The sequence below is a fragment of the Ursus maritimus genome, unplaced genomic scaffold (assembly GCF_017311325.1).
Source record: "Ursus maritimus isolate PB19 unplaced genomic scaffold, ASM1731132v1 scaffold_4, whole genome shotgun sequence".
Lineage (NCBI taxonomy): Eukaryota > Metazoa > Chordata > Mammalia > Carnivora > Ursidae > Ursus > Ursus maritimus.
The window spans coordinates 12163388-12182115 of record NW_024426552.1 but is presented as its reverse complement, the minus strand read 5'-3'; the positions used below and the strand labels follow the sequence as shown (position 1 = coordinate 12182115).

General features: G+C 40.2%; 1 protein-coding gene across 3 annotated transcripts in view; it reads right to left on the bottom strand.

Annotated features, from left to right (window-relative positions):
- Nucleotides 1–16937, bottom strand: part of SYNJ1 (synaptojanin 1) — a 94525-nt gene extending 77588 nt beyond the window's left edge. The window contains exons 1-2 of one of the 3 annotated variants that reach the window (XM_040621025.1): nt 16873–16937; nt 15703–15848 (exon numbers count right to left, since the gene is read on the bottom strand). In XM_040621025.1, coding sequence (XP_040476959.1) covers nt 15703–15826 — 124 coding nt within the window. In that variant the 5' untranslated portion in view covers nt 15827–15848; nt 16873–16937. Of the gene's footprint in view, nt 1–15702; nt 15849–16760 lie in introns of all 3 variants that reach the window. The other 2 variants (XM_040621021.1, XM_040621023.1) reach the window with 2 other exon arrangements.
- Nucleotides 16938–18728: the final 1791 nt, after the last annotated feature.

The window sequence follows — 18728 nt, the reverse complement described above, 5'->3', positions numbered from 1 at the left end:
GGGAGTGGCCTGGTATGATAGGTTGAAGCTTGGGCAGGGTAGGGAGGGCAGGGTGCACTGGAAGGAAGCCCAGGGCAAGGTGTTGGAGCCCCTGTGGGCAGAGGAGGGCACCCATACAATAGAGGAGGCTGCAGTGGCAACGAGAGAGTGGTTGATCATAGAGGGGTAGGATCAGAATAATGGGAACCAGATTCCTCACTGTCAGAGAATGAGAATGCAAATATGGAAAGAGAGAAAATTAGAATGGGGACTGCAGCGTTGATTGAAATTGGAGTTACCAATGTGAACTCACAGTTTTCTAGATAGACAGAATGGAAGACATGGATATAAGTGGGTGTGTATAACCATATATACATATTCACACATAATTAACATATTCTCCTTAGCTCTATCCACCAACAGGGCCTGAGATCAGCAGTACTCCAATAGCAATGGCCACACCTAGCACCCAGATCTTGCTTTCTAATACCCTTCTCCAATGTTAAGAACTCCTTGGAGAAATGGCTGATTCCAGGGCAAGAGCAGGGACAAGATGAGCCTGAAACATATTCTTGTGCCAGAAAGGGAGTACTCAAAGAAAAATGGAGCCACGTCACAAAAACACAGAAGCCAGCTTCAAGGGGCTTCTACTAGAGAAATCTGGAACAATCTGAGCATCAAAACAAATTATAATAGGAACAGATTACAGTCCACCGAAGAAGCCCATAACCGGAAGGGTGATGAGTAATGTGGATGCTTACATGTTCTCGAAGTACCTGCCCTCAAAACACTTCTTCTTATAGGAGAAAAAGGAGTCTGCCAGAGACCACCTTAACCAAATAATCAGAGTGAACACCAACAGTAATGGGACAAGTCAAAGTAGTGTGCCCCTTGACAGGATACAAGGGAGAGGACACAGCACCACTACTGTAATATTCCTGCCGAGGTATATAACCTCAACCTGTGCACGAGGAGCCATGAGACAAACCCACAGTGAGGTACACTCTCCGAAACAACTGGCCTTCATCTTCAGAAGTTGTGAAGTCATGAACATCAAAGACTGAAGAACTTTTCCAGTTTTAAAGGGAATAAAGAGGCATGACAACTAATAAAATGACAAATCTGAACTGAATCTTTCTGCTATTATGAGTCATTGGGACAACTGGTGAACTTGAATGGAGTCTAAGGATTAGACAGATGTACAATGTTAACTTTTTTATGGTTATATTGTAGTTATGAAGGAGCAAATCTTTGTAGGAAATAAGTAACAGTATTTGTGGGTGATGGGACATCAGGTCAGCAACTTATTCTCAAATAATTCAGAGAAAAGTTCTTTGTACTGAACTTCAGCCTTTCTGTAACTTTGACACTGTTTCCAAATTTTTTTAAAAACTAAATGTAACCATCAAAAATAAAATTTAAAAATACACATTCATATTCCTAAATTAAGAAGCTTTTATCTCTACATAGCACTAAGATAAACTCTTATAGTACGTTATCCCCCCATACATTTTTTAATGGAGAAACGATTCTCTTATTTTATGAAACTCCATGAAATAAAGAGAAATACATGACGTAAGAGGGAGAGACTTAATTAAATTATTGTCCTATTTCTCCAGTAATTTTTAATTCTAGAAAATCATCTGGGAATCTACTACTATATAGAGATTATTTAAAATTAAAAAAAAACCATACTACTTTAAAAAAATGTGTATAACCTTTAGATAAAACACAGAACGTACAGATCGTTCACTCACTCATCCCCATCTTTCCTTTTCCCTAATACCTACCCCTTGCATCCTACAATGCAGTCAAAATGAACAAAAAATGAATAACGAGTGGCTCCTTCTGTGTGCTCCACGTTGTTTTCCCTCTCCCTTTGTTCACAGTGTTCTTTCCATCTGGAACACCGTTTATAGTCATCTTTGTGTTTCCAAATATTACCCATCCTTCAATACCTAACTAAAATGCCTCTTCCTTCCTGAAGTTTTCCCTGATTGTGCTGGAAGTAAATCTTTCTTCTCATTATTTTATACCTCATTCACTTGTATACGAATAGCAACAGAAATTTTCTCATTTCTTTTCCTTTTTAAAGATTTATTTATTTATTTGAGAGAGAGCGAGCACATACGTGCATGTGTGCACACAAGTGGGGGTGGGGAGGAGCAGAGGGAAAGGGAAAAGGAGAGACAGAATCTCAAGCAGACCCCCCACTGAGGGCGGAGCCCGATATAGGGCTCCATCTCACAACCCTGAGACCATGACCTGAGCCAAAATCAAGAGTTGGACACTTAACTGACTGACCCACCCAGGCGCCCCTCATTTCTTTTTATCTCAACACAATACCAACCTAACCAGAGATGCTGAACACCGAGACTATTAAGTATTTATCTAATAGACAAAAAACATTTGAGAGGTTGTAGCACAAAAGGGAAGGTTTTGTGAGTTTTAAAATAATATATTAAAAGATAAACACTTCATCTTACCACCAGTAGCATCTGAATGCTCTGAAGCTTAACAACTCCTCACAGTGATGTCTGGAAATTTTCAAATGTGATGCTATCTACGGTGGACACCTCTGGTGGTGTGAGGGTGGGAGTGGGAAGGTGGGGATGGGGAAGACAGGCCTTGTTAAATGATTTCTAACCAGGGCTTAAACTAATGGAGTTTACACAATAGTAGGATGTATGGAGAGCCCCGAGGAAAACAGAGTGAAAGAATGAGAGGACATGAGAGTTCAGGGGATATGGTGATACGGAAGTTCAGGTTACTCCTTGCCGGGGCTGTCTTTCAAGGTATCTACTGGGCTTTCAATGAGGGGAACAGCCTGCTCTGTATTTTTTTTTTCTCCTGTTCATGTTGATGTTGTTAAGTAAACAAGATGCTAGGATAAACGGACTTTTCTTTTTTTACCAGTTACTGATTTCTAACCACCACCCAGACCTTTAGCAGCTCAGTTCAGGTAAGGAGGCCTGCACCTCTTTGGCTCACCTGTTCAACATAAGTAAGGCAGAGCCCAGCTCCCAGAGTTACTGCTGTTAACACCTCAGGGATCAAGAGTACCTAACTTCCTCAAGGGCTTATTTTAAAAAGAAAACCTCTTCTCTTATCACACCCAATGCTACCATTCACTTGTGCCTTCAATTTTTTCTTAATTTTCCATCTAATGCAAACATGCAGTTCCTGAGTACATACAGCTATCTTAAGCATAAAGCTATAATTACATTTTTAAACATAGCACACACCCGTAGAACTGATAATCTGAAGGTCCTCTGATTCTAATCCTAATGAATATGTGAATATGAATAAGGTCACAGAACAGAATTTAAAGCAAAATAAAATATGTGCAATAAACATTTATTCTTATAAAAATATTTATGGATGAAATTACATGATATCTGGAATTTACTTTAAAATAAATGGGGAGGGGGAACTAGTGGATACGGATGTAGATAAACACAAGTATCCATGAGTTGATAATCATTGAGGCTGGGTGACAGATACATGGAGTCAATGACACTACTCTCTCTTCTTTGATGAACATTTGCTATTTCCCAAAATCAAATGATAAAAAAAATTTATTCTGACAACATTCTGTGGCATGCTGGGTAAGTTCAGAAAGAAGAGAAGACAAGATAACTCTGGACAGTGAAAGCAGAGGCTACTGGAATTCTAAGTAATCTGAGAGGTACTTTCCTTCAATTACCCTAGACCAGAGGTATACTAGTCAAAAGGTTAATGGACATCGGGACTTTCATAACTTGAAAGGAAGCAGTAAGTCCTACTGCCTTTAGAATGACCCCATAGAGTGTGCCGGGGTGGCGGTTAAGCATCCGACTCTTGATTTCAGCTCAGGTCACAATCTCAGGGTTGTGGGATCGAGCCCCGTGTAGGACTCTGTGCTCAGTGTGGAGTCTGCTTGAGATTTTCTCTCCTTCGCCCTCTGCCCCTCCCCCTACTTGCGTGCACATGCGTGAGCATGCACGCTCTCTCTCGCTCTCCCAAATAAATAAAATCTTAAAAAAAAAAAGAAAAAGAATGACCCCATAGCCCACTCTAAGGCCATCATATAATCATCAAATGATAAATACATAATAAATTGGGAAGGAAGACTCTGCGATTCCAGAAAGGAAACCCCAGGGACAGTAAATATTGCTGTACCCTGTCATAAATGTTTTCCTTACATTCATCCTAAATAACTTAGCTTTAGTGTCCTCCTCTGTTGAAAACAGCCTTGGAGAATAACAAACTGGCCCTGGCTCATCGCAGAAGAGGTTGAGAAATACTGAAAGCTACACTAAGCCATGAGGTAGTGACATCCAACACCTTAATTCAGATGACTTAACTCACTCAAGTATTTTAGCTCTGTGCTGCTTTCAAAGTTTTTTTAACTGAATAAATTCATCACTGAAAGTAGACCTAACCTACGTTTCCTACTGAAGCAAGAGGAAAGTAATGAAAATAGAAGCTGTAGAGATGATCTGTTTACAGACTACAGAAAACACTCAAGAGTATAAATATACCAATTGGTCTTTATCAAAATTTAATATACTAATTGTCTTCCAGCATGTTACTCAGCACCCTCTTTGCTGAAGTGACTTGCTTTTATAGCACTATATCATATGATGTAACTGGCATTATTCAGCATTATTGGTATCACACTTTCTCTTCTCAAATTAGAATTTCAGGCAAATAATGAGGCATAAGATCATCTCTACAAAGTCATATGAAAACATAATCCTATACCTACTTCTTGGTTTTCATGATTGTGATTCTAAAACAGAGGCTTATTAAACAGAATAACTGGTGATTAGACTTGCACTGCTAACTCTACCATCTGAACAGAAAGAAACAAAATTAACTTACTACCTAAGATCACCAGATAATTACAAAGTCATTTGTTTTAAACTTAAATGGTATTGAGGATTACGTTTAAATGTAAATTTCTCTAACTTCTGATAATTACAATAATTCAAACTAAACAGGTGCCCCTGGGTGGCTCAGTCAGTTAAGCAGCTGCCTTCAGCTCAGGACCCTGGGATCCGTCCCACATCAGGCTCCCTGGGAGCCTGCTTCTCCCTCTCCCTTGCTTGTACTTTCTCCCTCTCTCTCTGAAATAAATAAATAAAATCCTAATAATAATAATTCAAACTAAACAATTAAGCTACCTAATGAAGGTCCTGCTTCCCAATGTCAACATTCTGCTGTGGCTCAAACCTTCCAGATGGGCAGCAAACTGTCTTTCTCCAGCTGATACAGAAGACCAAACTAAAGAAAGTCATTAAGAATGTGAAAACATTCTTACAAATTAGTATGCTCTTCCTAGAATCACAATTTGCCTGTGGTTGCATGCACTGCAGTTTGTGGTCAGCTTATTTGCATACAGGTAGCACTTTGGTGTAGTATGAGAGAGCCTCTAGCCAGAGGATCCTAGAGATTGTGCAAAACAAGCTATTCATTTTCAAAAGAAAAAAACTAAGAGTTTAAGTGATTCATCCAAGATCACCTAACTACCTGGCAGTAAAGCCACTTTCCTCATTTTATCCTACATAAAAAGAAAAATTATTTTAAATGGAAAAGGTTCTCTTTGTATAATTAAACAATTAAAATTCCAGCTGAAAGACATTAAACTATCCAAATTAATGTTCTGTATAAACTGCAAGTCCCAATCTTGGCAACATTTCAAAATAATAATAACCTTTCACTCATTCATGTAACAAGTATTTACTGAATGCTTACTATGTACCAGGACCCTGGCAAAGTTCTATGAATAAAAAAAGTCAGTGCCCTAATACCTTCTACTAGGAAGACAGTCATTATATAACTATGCAAATGCAAAATCAAAATGATAGTAAAACTATGAGGGGAGAGCAATGGTTAGGATAGGCCTGCCTGCAAAGGTGACCTTTAAGTTGAAACCTGAAGAATAAACAGGAAGTTAGCTAAATGAAGAGTGGAGGTAAAAACATTCCAGGCAACATACAAATACTCTATGACCCAGCAATTCCATTCCTAAAAATATATCCAACAGAAATGTGTACATACATGCACCAAAAGACATGTATAAGAATGTTCCTAACTACTGTCATTTATAACAGAAAGAATTAGAAATGTCAACAGAATACTGGAATATTCATACAATGGAATACTACATAACAATGAGACCTACTGCCACCTGCTACAACATGGATGATCTCCCATATAGAACATTGAGAGAAAGAAGCTAGACCCAATAGAATATATGAAATGATTTCATCTATGTTAAGTTAAAAACCAGATAAAACTAATCTATGATGTAAGAAGTCTGGCAGTGATTATCTCTGCACATCATGGTAGAATAATCAGGGAGGAATGTGAGGGAATCTTCTGGAGAGCTAGTAATAACGTTTATTTCTCAACCTGGCAGTGGTAACATGGATATGTTCAATCTAATAATTCACCGCATTCTACATTTATGATTTATGTATTTTTCTACATGCATGAATAAATTTTTTAAAATAAATACTGAGCAGAAGAAACAGCATATGTGAAGGCTCTGAGATCAGAAATAATTTGGTACATTCAGAACTAGAAGGCCAAAGTGTTTGGAACACAGAAAACTAGGAGGCAAAATAGTCTTAAGACGGAAGAGGGAGGCAGGGACTCAATGATTTAATGTAGATCATTTTAAAGTGGTTGGATTTCAAGTTCAGTGGTCAACCATGATAGGGTCTTAATCAGGGAAATAGTATGATCTAAATTGTGTTTTTAAAAAGACCAGAGAGTGGGTAAGGGGAGTGGAAACAGGAAGAACAGTTAAGGAGGCTATAGTAATGGTCCATGAAAGGGACTACAGTGGCTAGACAGTGGTAGAACCAGCTAAAACAGTGAATTGCATGGATTCTCAATGAAATTAGAAGGTTTAGTACACTGGACATGATAATAGAGTGTATATCTGAAGCTGGAGAGAAGGAGGTGTAGAGGATGAGTCTTAACTTCTGGTTTAAACAACAAGGTGGATGGACTGCAATTCACTAAGATAAGGAAGACTGAAGGAAGAGCAGGTTTGAGGGAATGCAGAGATCGATGTGATTATCAACCCAGTATCTATTCCAACCTTTCCATACTGTGTAGTCATCATACAGGTTGGGGTATCATGGAAACCCAGACAATGATAGTAATTTCTACCTTATTTTGCTAGTCATCGGCCCAATCCCAATTGCCTATGATATCTCTACAGCCACAGCAGTTGAATCAGGAAAGCACACAAAACTCAATTTGATCCAGCACAAGAGGACGTGCATGTTCCTTTTGTAGGTTCCAATCCATTCTCTCAGCTGGAAAAAGCTGGATTTCAATTGTGTCAGCCAAAACAAGTAATTATTCTACCCAGCTCTGCATCAGTCCCACACAACTTTGCAACATCTACAAATCTGGTAACTATACTTTCCATCCATTCTCCAACAGAATGATGAAATCATTCAACAAGATAAGCCAAAGACATAGATCCAATGTTGACCAAGGACAGACCACTAATGAGCACTAATGTACAGTTAGCTAGGAATTTACTTAATTATAAGATTCATTCTGTTTTTAAGATTTCTCTCCAAATCACTGGTTTTAAGCAATTTGATAATGCAGTTTGGTGTAGTTTGCTTCATGTTTCTTCTGCTTGGGGTTCATTTAGCTTCTTGGATCTGTGGATTTATAGTTTCCATCAAATTTGGAAAAGTGTCAGCTGTTATTTCTTCAAATATTTTTTTACTTCAACCCCCTCCTTCTAGGATTCCAATTACACATATATATTTGGCCATATGAAGTTGTTTCCCAGCCCACTGATGGCTCTGTTTATTGATTTTAGTCTTCTGTGTTTCATTTTGAGTAGTTTCTATTATTATGTCTTCAAATTCACCAATCATTTATTATGCAGTGTCTAATCTATTAATCCCTATTAGTGTTTTTTTTTTTCATTTCAGATAAGTTATTTTTATTTCCATTTGATTTAGGTCTTTCACATTTTTCCTATCTCTTTAAGATTTTATTTAAGATTTATTGTATTTATTTATGTATTTATTTGTTTATTTATTATTAGAGAAAGAACACAGAGGAAGAGGGAGAGGGAAACCAGACTCCCTGCTCAGCAGAGAGCCTGACACGGGGCTCGATCCCAGGACCCCGAGATCACCACCCGAGCAGAAGGTAGATGCCCAACCGAGTCACCCAGGGGCCCCCATGTCTCTCCTTAACATGTTTATTCTTTCCTCTACTTCTTGGACATATGGAGTATATTTACAACAGCTGTTATAATGTCCTTGTTTATTAATGTTTTTTTGAAAGAGAACGTGCATGTGAGCTGGTGGGAGGGGCAGAGGGAGAGGGAATGAGAATTTTAAGCAGATTCCACATTCAGGGCAGAGCCCAATGTGGGGCTCAATCTCATGACCCCAAGATCATGACCTGAGCTGAAATCAAGAGTCGGATGCTTAACTGACTGAGCCACCCAAGACCACCTCCTTGACTATTAATTTTAACATCTGTTTCTACAGATTGACTTTTCTCCTCATTATGGGGTGTGTTTTCCTGATTCTTTGCATGTATGGCAATTTTTAATTGAATGCCAGACATTGCGAATTTGCTACAGAGTTGAATGCTGGATATATGGTTATATATTTTGTATTTCCTGTATTCTTAAACTTTGTTCTAGGATATAGTGAAGTCTTTCAGAAATTAGGTTATTTGGAAACAGTCTGATCCCTTTGGGTCTTGCTTTTAAGCTTTGTCAGATAGGACCACAGAAGCCTTTAATCTAGGGCTACTCTGCCCCACTGCTAAAGCAATACATCCTTTTGAGTATTCAACCCAATTCCCGGAGTACTATAATATTTCTCCATTCTGGCTGCTGACAACTTAACTATTCCCAGCCCTGGAGGGAGGTCCAGGAATTTTTCTTCCTGTTCCCTTTTGGTGGTTCTTTCCCTGCATTTGGTAGTTTCTTTGCACACCAGCAGTGATCAGTACTCGGCTGAAATCTCACAAGAAACTCTCAGCACATCTCTGAAACCCTCTGTGAAGCTGCCTCCTCTTTGGTACTAGTCCTGAGAATTCTCATTGCATTGGCTTCCACAGATTCCCTACTCTGTCTCCTCAACTCAGGGAGATTGCCAGGCTTTCTTTGGGGGCATCTCCCTGCAGCCCAGAAGCACTCGAGGTAATCAGCAGAGTGATCAGCTAGGGCAACCCTAAGGCTCACTCCTTTGTTTCCCTTCCCTCAAGGATCAGTGTCTCATGCCACCTATTGTTCAATGTCTGAAAATTGTTTCTTTATTTGACTTGTTTCCTTGTTGTTACGTGCAGTGAGAGGGTTCCTAATATACCATCATGGTCGGAAGCAAAAAATCCTGTTATAGCCTTGTACTAGTTATATTTTATAACACAAGTTACAACATCTGGTAGACCTGAAATTATATAATAAAGTCACATAATGGGGTTTTATTGTTCAATAAGAGATACACTGTGCTTCACCTTTTATTTTCTCATAGCAAAGTTAAGTGGTAGAGAAAGGAAAGCACTTAGGAACTACTAGTTTGGCCCTACATTAACAAGCTAATCCTGCTACCTGGCCCAGGAGTGAAAAGTTAGGTTAATTATTTTTTTTTAAGCATAGATATTTAAGTTGCTGTTTACTTTCTCTTCTATCAGACAGAACATTCCAAAAATTACTTACAAAAAGAAAATGAATTTTTGCAACCCTAACACAAAGTAATATGTAACAAGTTTAAATTTCATCATTCTGTGCAGAAAAAGTCAACTATAAAAAGTCACTTCTTCCCTCAACTTGAATTTTTTTCTTAAAAAGAGACAGGATACTGCAACTTATCTAAAGGGCAATCATGCTGACTGCCACCATTTGGCAATTAAAAAACAAAAAACAAAAAAACTATACACATTGCTTGTCATCACCACCTACTACACTTGTTATCCAAAATTTTAGAACCTGACATTTAACTTGGCTCAGCAAAGCAACTTTATGTTTTTAATGACCTAACTCTTAATCAAATCATGTTCCCTCTCTAATATATTAATAGTTTGTAGCCAAAAACAATAAAGTTTAATACGTCCCTCATTAGAAAATGCTACCAGTTTCACTCTTAACTTTAAAGTCTTCTACTGGCATTCCCTTGTTTTTGCTCTTCATTCCCTGACCCCCAAAGTAATAACCACCACCCTCACAGCAACACAAATAATCATTAAAGTAAAAAATAAAATGGTAAGATTAAGTCATTAGAGCAATTACTTTATCTCTCCCAGCCTCAGTTTGCACATCTGAGAAATGAGATGAAAGCACAACCCACAGAATTAAATGAAATAAAGGAAGTCTATGTGGATGAAGTGTCCAGGACACTTCAACAAACTCCCAAAGAGCTGCAGGAGATTATTATTTCAAGAAACACAGAGATACTCAACAGATGTTGCAATGCCCAAACTATTAGCTTCAGGTAGTTCAGAGTTTTCACATCAGACTGCAGTACATTCCTTTGATGATATCATCTTTGTAAAGCTGGGTTTTTGGTACTTGCTGTGATAAAAAGCAAGTACCACTCCAAAATTAATGTGGAACAGGAAATGAGGGTGGAGCTGTCCAGTCTGATTCTAAGGTGTGAAAAGCTATTCAATGCTCAACAGGTTCATACATATCCCATTAGTAAATAACTTATGAAGGAAATAAATTATTTCCCATTTACTTCCTTATTTTTTCAAATAGCTGCTAGAGTTTTAAGACGGACATATTTAACGTTTACACCTAATTATTTAATAAATGGAACCATGGCCTAGGGGTGCTATGAAAAACTTAATGAGACGCCATGAAACAATAAAGTTTAGGAACTTCTGGCTTAATGTTGTGACTAGTAGAGGAAGCTTCCAGGAAATGGCAGCTATTATTTCATTTTTATTACTCCTTTACAGTATGAAGTTTCATAGAAAGTCAGTGTAATCCACATTCTGTGACAAAGATCTCCAGAATGTCATCCTATAGTTTTATGGCTCATATTTCCCTAAAGAAAAAATCGGGTAAATGAAGACACTCAGAGGGACAACCTGGGGTAAAACCAGGTCCAGAGTATAGTGATATGGCCTTGCTGTCTAGTAAGTAGATGATTTGAGTCCTGACTGAGTTGGAAACCCTGAAAATAATCTTACCACTAGACAGATGGAAGCAATTAATTCCATACTAGCATATACTGAAAAGAGCAAAAGCTCTTAAGAGTTAGGAATTTGTATCAGCACCTTCCAACCTATCTTTTAAACAGGTGATCCGTAACTTCTGTTTTTAGAATCATCCTTCATTTCCCATGTGTTGACCTTCTCTTCCCTTCACTTTCTACTTAGGATACAATTATGAAGTAAATCATTTACCTCTGCTGAAGCATGAGATGGGTTGAAAAATAATGGGACAGCTTGTGAGTTTAATGCATGTATCGGTCAGACTGGCTACTGGTCCTTTCCTTGTCGTCGTCTTTGTGTGTAACTACAGAAAGACAACGAAAACCGAACCTGACACACAACGGGTAGACATCTTTTTTAATTTCCTATTAGTTTCCAAGAAAAAACCTGTGGTGTTGTAACTTGCTGACCAGCACACTTGCTCCTTACACTGCAGACACAGTATACTAGTTACAGAGAATCCACTTGCTACACCGAACCACTGCTCCACAGACATCAAAGTTCAGTTTAATTAAACAGTTTTCTGGACTGATCATTTTTATCCCTTTTATATCGGCAATTCAGTCAAATAGCAATTCTTTAAAAGATAAAAAAATAAATTTTATAGAAAAAGGTACTGTACTTTGAAACACGGAATACTATATTTTGTCTACTTTGTAAGCTAGTTTAGGTTAATCCCCACCCATGGCACTAATTTAGCCATTTATTCCCTAAATGTGAGTAAAACACTGTACTAAGCACTAGAAATACAAAGATTACTAAGATATGGGTCTTTTCCTCAAAGAGTACAGCGCCCAGACACAGAAGTTCCACATTACCCGAAAGCACTATATCAAAAGTGCTACGGGATCATTAGCATTTGGTTCAGGCTGAAGGTTTCAAGAAACTAGTTATTAGCCCAATAATAGTCAATAATAGCATTAAAATTCTGGAAACATGGTTACTTTGGATAAAATTTGCAAGCTAAGAAAGTTATCCCATAACCTATCCTAGAAAGGCTGATATAAATTATGCACAGAATGATCATCCCAACCTGCTTACATCAGAATCTCTAGGGAGCCGGAGCCCAGGCAGCAATATTTATAAACCCCCACCCAGTGATTACGATGTGCATCCAACACTGAAAACCACTGGTTCACTAATTGATTAAGTCATTGTATCATGACTGATTTAAGTTTAGAAGCCTAGCAAAATACACAGATTTCTGAGGCTAGATTAGTAGACACTCAGGCTCTACAAAGATCCATGATCTGAAATTGTTTTTACTGTGTTTTCACTTGTACCTTATTTTTTGATATGTGCTAATAACACAAAATATAAGGTTTCATGTTGGTATCTCATGGCACTTTCAGCATAAGCCAAGAAAATTAAGTGATTATCAATCCTTAATAATACGTACTGCCTAAGACGTCTGATTTTTTAAACCTTAAAGCCGGGACAACTGGGGCCTGTAGAGATTTCTCTCATCTATGGAACATAAGAACTAGAAAGATCGGTAGGGGAAGAAAGGGATAAAGAAAGGGGGGGGCGTAATCAGAAGGGGGAATGAAGCATGAGAGACTATGGACTCTGAGAAACAAACTGAGGGCTTCAGAGGGGAGGGGGGTGGGGGAATGGGATAGGCTGGTGATGGGTAGTAAGGAGGGCACGTATTGCATGGTGCACTGGGTGTTACACGCAACTAATGAATCATCGAACTTTAGATCAGAAACCAGGGATGTACTGTATGGTGACGAACATAATGTAATAAAAAAACATTAAAAAATAAAGAAATCATAAACTTTCAGTGCATGACTGAGTCCTGCAAGGGTCATTTTTACCATCTACTGTCAAAAAGAACATATGCACATAACCATGTAGAGAACCAAAAACCAGCAAATAAAATGGGTTTATCCTGTGATACAGACTGCATTCCAGACAAATGAAGAAAAAGAAGAGACAAGAGTGAGATGGAGTTGGTGGGTGGGGCAGATTCTCAGAAAGGAAGAAGACTCGAGCGAGAATGACAGGCCTGGATTGGAGAGAGAAAAGCATTCTAGTAGTCATGAAAGAAGAGGGTATAACATCTTATGATGAAGGAGAGAAAAAGCATGGTACTTTGGGAAAGGACTGAGGAAACACAAGAGTCTCCTTAAAGGAGACCAATATCCACACTGGACAAACAGGGTGGGGCCAAGTTAGGGAAGACCTTGATGGACAGGTTGAGGACTTAAAAATTTAATCTGACTGAAAAATGGGGTCACACTTTGGTTTAATATCAAACATGATTTGAGATGATTCTTCTTGCAGATTAATAAGCAGAATGTCTTAAGATTCAAGGAGCTGGGATTGTTGAAGAAAAAAAGAATACCTCAGTATCTTCCAAACACAGCTCCCTGAATACAACAGGCATTTAAGAAATGTGAGATTTTAAAAATGAACACTCTATAGCACAATATGCACGTTGGTATTGCTCCCAAATAAATGTCAAATTAATTTTATAAGTCAAGGATTTATAAAAAGTCTGTTAGCTCTTAGTATTAATATTTTAAGTTATTACTGTAAAGGTTTAGGAAAGCTAACAACATATCCAAAAAATTATATATATCCATTTGTGCTTTTAGATATTCAACTTTTTTTTCCTGAAAGAATTGCTTATGTGTCTAAATCTAATGAAAATAAATACAATCAATAAATGTTAAGACAGTATTTTTCATATTTTTTCTTTAAAATAAATGTTAATGCCAAAATGGATGGTTTAGGGAGTTTGCTTTTTTAACCATTATTTGGCATAAAAGAGAGCTGTTGGAGGTTTGGAAGTATGCTTATCCTTAGATTTCCTAACTGAGAGTAAAATACAGCAATGATTCTAATAACTATGGGTAATGCATACTATGTATGCATGTGATCCCCTATTATTACCAGTAACCACAACTGAAGAAACATTTAAAATTTAGACAAATTAGAAAATCGGGTAATATCACGAAAAAAAACGCAAGCAGCTAAAAACTATTTCACAACTAAACCAAACCATTTCCCCCCAGATATTTTTAATTGAGAATTCATCAGTATAAGAACTATATTTATAGTATGAAAAAACAGACTATGCAAATTAATATTATAGCAAGATATATTTCAGTTTATTTAAATATAAAAAACAGTTTGCATTAAGTCCATACTGACTAAGTATAACCCACCTTATTAATACTTGCTTCTTAGAACACAAATAGCTCTTCTGCTCAAACCATGTTACTATATGTACCAAACATATATACATTTCTTATACATTACACTTTGCTCAAGCCTTTTCATTATGTCATTACCCTTTTTCCCAATCAGGATAAAATTTTACTATTTTAAAATATTAAGATCAGGTTAACATTTTAACAGGTTACTATTCTGTATGCAAAAGTTAGGGTCTTACGTATGCTCTTCACTTACTGAATCTGAAGAAAGATTAACAGTTTAAAATATCTAGGGGCTTATATTTGTAAGTATGACTTTTTAAAAAAGGTTTATTCATTTGAGAGAGAGAGAGAGAAAACGAGCCCGCACACAAACGGGAGGGGCAGAGGGAGAGGGAGAGAGAATCTCAAGCCGACTCCCCAATGACCGCTGAGTCCAACACATGGCTTGATCTCACAACCCTAAGACCATAACCTGAGCCAAAATCAAGAGATGAATGCTTAACCAACTGCGCCACCCAGGCACCCCTATAAGTATGTCTTTCAAACACTATTTTTAATTTATAAAATATGACCAGTAGCCAAACTGACGCTAGCAAAGCAAAAACATGACAAAAAAACAAGTACTTGTCACTAAAAAGCCCTTAAAAACACAATCACATTTCAAATAACTCCAAGCTGGAGTTACCTGCCAAAATCTTAGATTAAGAAAATTAATATTCAAATTAATATTTTTATTTTTAACTTCATCCATCTGCCCAGAAAATAACCTAAACCATTCTAAATCTACTATTTTGCTTGTGGTGCAGTCCTTTTCTTTAGATTACCAAGATAATTTTTTAAATAATATGAAATCAATCATATATGTCACATGAAATTTTAGATGTTTACAATTCTCTTAATTAAAACTGTAAGGGCCTCACCATAAGATACTCCAAAAATATCAGATAAATAAGTACTCTTGTAGTTCATTACTATAACTGAGATATAAGAAATCCTGTTCATTATAGAAAAACGTCAAGCAAGACTTTATGGGTTTATGTGACGTGATATAAACTGTAACAATAATTCTTTGGAAAGAAAGATTTTCTTTTAGGAACAGCCAAAGAACCTAAGAAAGCAAAAATCTGTAACCAAACTGGAATTTCCCCCAGACCCCCAGAAGAAACCTGCAGCAGGGGGCAGAAAAGAAAATGAAAGTTTAAAATAAGGTTTGATGAAAAGAAAATAAAAACATAATTTGCTTCAGGAAATACAGTGAAGGGGTTGTCGGGGTCTTCTCTAAAGAATGCTTGAATCTGAACTGTTTCAAAGCAAAACAGAGACGCGATCACTTGGGCTATGACAGATGACTTACAAAGCACAGCTACAGCCCCAGACTCGAACATGAGACATTCCTCCTTATGCCTAGTTTCCACTATGAGACTGAAAGGTGGGGGATCCAATTTGTGATAGATCCGAAATCCTTTGCTGAACGCCATTCTCCTTTCTTCAGAGGCAGCCCTGTGAAAACCAAGCAAAGCAAATGAAGCTAACGTTTCCTTCTGCAGTAAGGACTGCAAGGCATCCAGAAGTCCCTCCCTGCCAGGTTTTGATGGGGGTGGGGTGGAAAAAAGGGAGCTCAGGGAGAGAATGGTTTATTCCAAAAGATAAGCCGTCACTTAATTTTACCAAAAAGCCAGAGGAAGAGCTACCAGTTCTCACCGCAAGGCAACATCAGGTTTAATTACTCTAAGTCCACGAACGGTTTGGTTAAGATGAGTTTCCCGTTTACTTTATGTGTACCAAAAAGGAAAGATTTTGAGCGTATTTCGTTCGGAGTTGTTTATCAGCTTCCTGCTTCAGGATTTGTCACTACGATGAAAGGGAACAGATTCGGAAACTTCAAGCCGTTCCTTGGCCGGGGACGGAGAGGAGGTGGGAGGGAAGGTTAACGAGGCTGCTTCAAAGCTCCTTAGGGGGCAGGAGGAGGGAAAGGATTATCCGACACGAATGGCTCTCCCGGGGGCGGCAGCGAAGGGCAAGGGAAGCGGCACAGGTTACCGCCGCCTCCCGCCCAGCCGCAGGCCACCGCCGGCCGGGGGGACGGCAGGCGGGAGCCCGTAAATATGAATGGCCACCCGGGAAGACTCACGACACACACCCGACCGGGGCTCCTCGGGGGTCCCGGACGGCCGACCGCCCGAGAAAGCGACTCCTTTCCAGGGAGACGAAGCCGCCCAGCCACCCAATCCCTCCATTATGCGCCAGAGGCGATGACCCGGCGCCCAGACCGACTAGGTTCCTCTCCCGCGGACAAGCTGACAGCCGCTGTCACCACAGCCCCCGGCCCCACGCAGCGCCCCGCACGACCCATAGTCTCCTCACAATCCCGCCCGCCCTCCAGAGACAGGGCTGCCCGCGGTTGCCCCTCACCGTTCCCGCCCAGGCTGCGGCGGGGAAGGCTGCCCAGGAAGCGTCCGCCCGCGCGCCCGGCTGCCGGTCGGTCTGGCCGCGGCCGTTCCCCGCCCCCCGCCGGCTTGCTCACCTCTTCCTCCGGCTCCTCCTCCTCCTTCTCCCGCAGCCGCCGCCGCCACAGCCGCCGGCAGCGTCACTTCCGATCCAGCAGGCCCATCTCTTCCGCACTGCGCCGCGGCCGGGGGCGGAAGGCCCGCCCCCCGGGGGAAAAGGCGGGGCGTCAGGAGGCAGGCCCCGCCCACCCCGAGCCCGCCTGCGGGTCCGAAATGGTAGGCTGCCTGCTGCCTCCCAGGGCAGCGACCTTCGCCTCAGAGGGCCTGTCGGCAAGGCCGCAGCTACAGGTCCGACCGCTGGGGAGGCGGGGACGAGGAGGATCGGCCTCCCGGGCCCCCTAGCGTGGGCTTTTCAGAGCTTACCAACCCTCCCCGTGGGCGCCAGGGAGGGGCTCTGGGGAAAAGCTTTGGGGACCGGGGACCGTACGTGCCCAAGATGGGTGTCAGGACCACCCCCTGCCGCCCCCAGCGGCCTGACGAGCGCGGGGAGGGCTCGGGACAGCCCGCACTCCCCACCAAAAGGGCGGCGCCCGAAGAGCTGTCCATGGTGTCTCCCCGTGAACTGCGCCCAGTTCCTGTTCTGAGCATCTGGGTAGGTAGCGGAAGAAAAACTAATGCCCGCTTTGGAGCAACTCTTTTGGCTGCCTTTTCTTCTGGAGTGTTCCAGAGCTCTCAGGAACACTACAGGAAAGAGTGCTCCACTTTACACACGGTGGACAATCGGAAGTCGCGAACCGGGGCCTCAAGACTGAGCTGAAACATAGCTGTTTTGAGGCAGCTGTGGTTGGCACTGAATGGCGAATAGCTTTTGTCAACAGTGGAATTTAATAACTAATGGCGTCTAACCCTCTCATTTCCTCATTTTTCAACAAATCATGCTACGTGGCTAATATTAGTGTGTCCCACGGACTTTTCATTCTCTTTCCACTTAAGGGACCTAAATATGGGAATGAAGTCAAAGCCAAGAGGGCCAAAAGGAATTGAAATCCTGAAGAAACTGTTTCTGCTTGCCTTCGTTTTTTCTTTACCTCTTCCTCTTCTTGCTTTTATTTTAGCAGCGAAAGCAGAATTTAAATTTGTTATATTGCACAAAATCATTTCCCCCTCTGGGCCCTGTCATGTGGCTTCTTCATCCATTTTAGAGAAGCTGGACCCACCCTGGTTTCCGGATACCAAAGTAGCTATCATTCATTAGTAGAAGAGAAGCCTTTTCTTTTCTAGAAGGAGATATGCAAAGACACAGTTCTGAGAAGTGGAGAGGATTTCTCATTTAGCACTGTTTACTTAGAAAAAGGTGTTTTGTTCTTAGTGGTTACTGACAGCAGCCTCAGAATTAAATTTATATTAAGATTCTCTGGACTGTGGTTGCTTCCCACCCCCACCCCCCACAAGAATCCATTTCGATTAGAGATTGCATTTGACAGAGGAAGTAAATGGGAGTGGGTGGGAATGGAAATTTTCTTATTTGCCTATTCAGTTATAATGCCTCTCTAGCCCTGAAGGAATGCCAGATGTATGCACCAGAAAAACATATGGAAGGATATTGCTCTGTGAGAGATGTTGATGTTATTGAATGCTTTGCTTGTGAGTTGCTTTTTATGTGAGCTGAGACCCAGAAAAGATAAGTCGTTAACAATTACTCCGTTTCAAGTGGAATTGGAACCTGAAACCAAACTTGCCCACTCCTAACCTAAGATCACTTCCACCATGCCTGCCTGAGGCCACACAGGGAACCCCTCCTTCTCAGGGTGTCAGTTATGGGTGCTGGGCTCTTCTAGAAGCAGGTGTTCTGCCTATTTCTGATTTCCTTTGATTTTGGACTGAGGAGATTAAGGTCAAAGTTTCTTGGTTCTGTGTTTGAATTGCTGTTTCT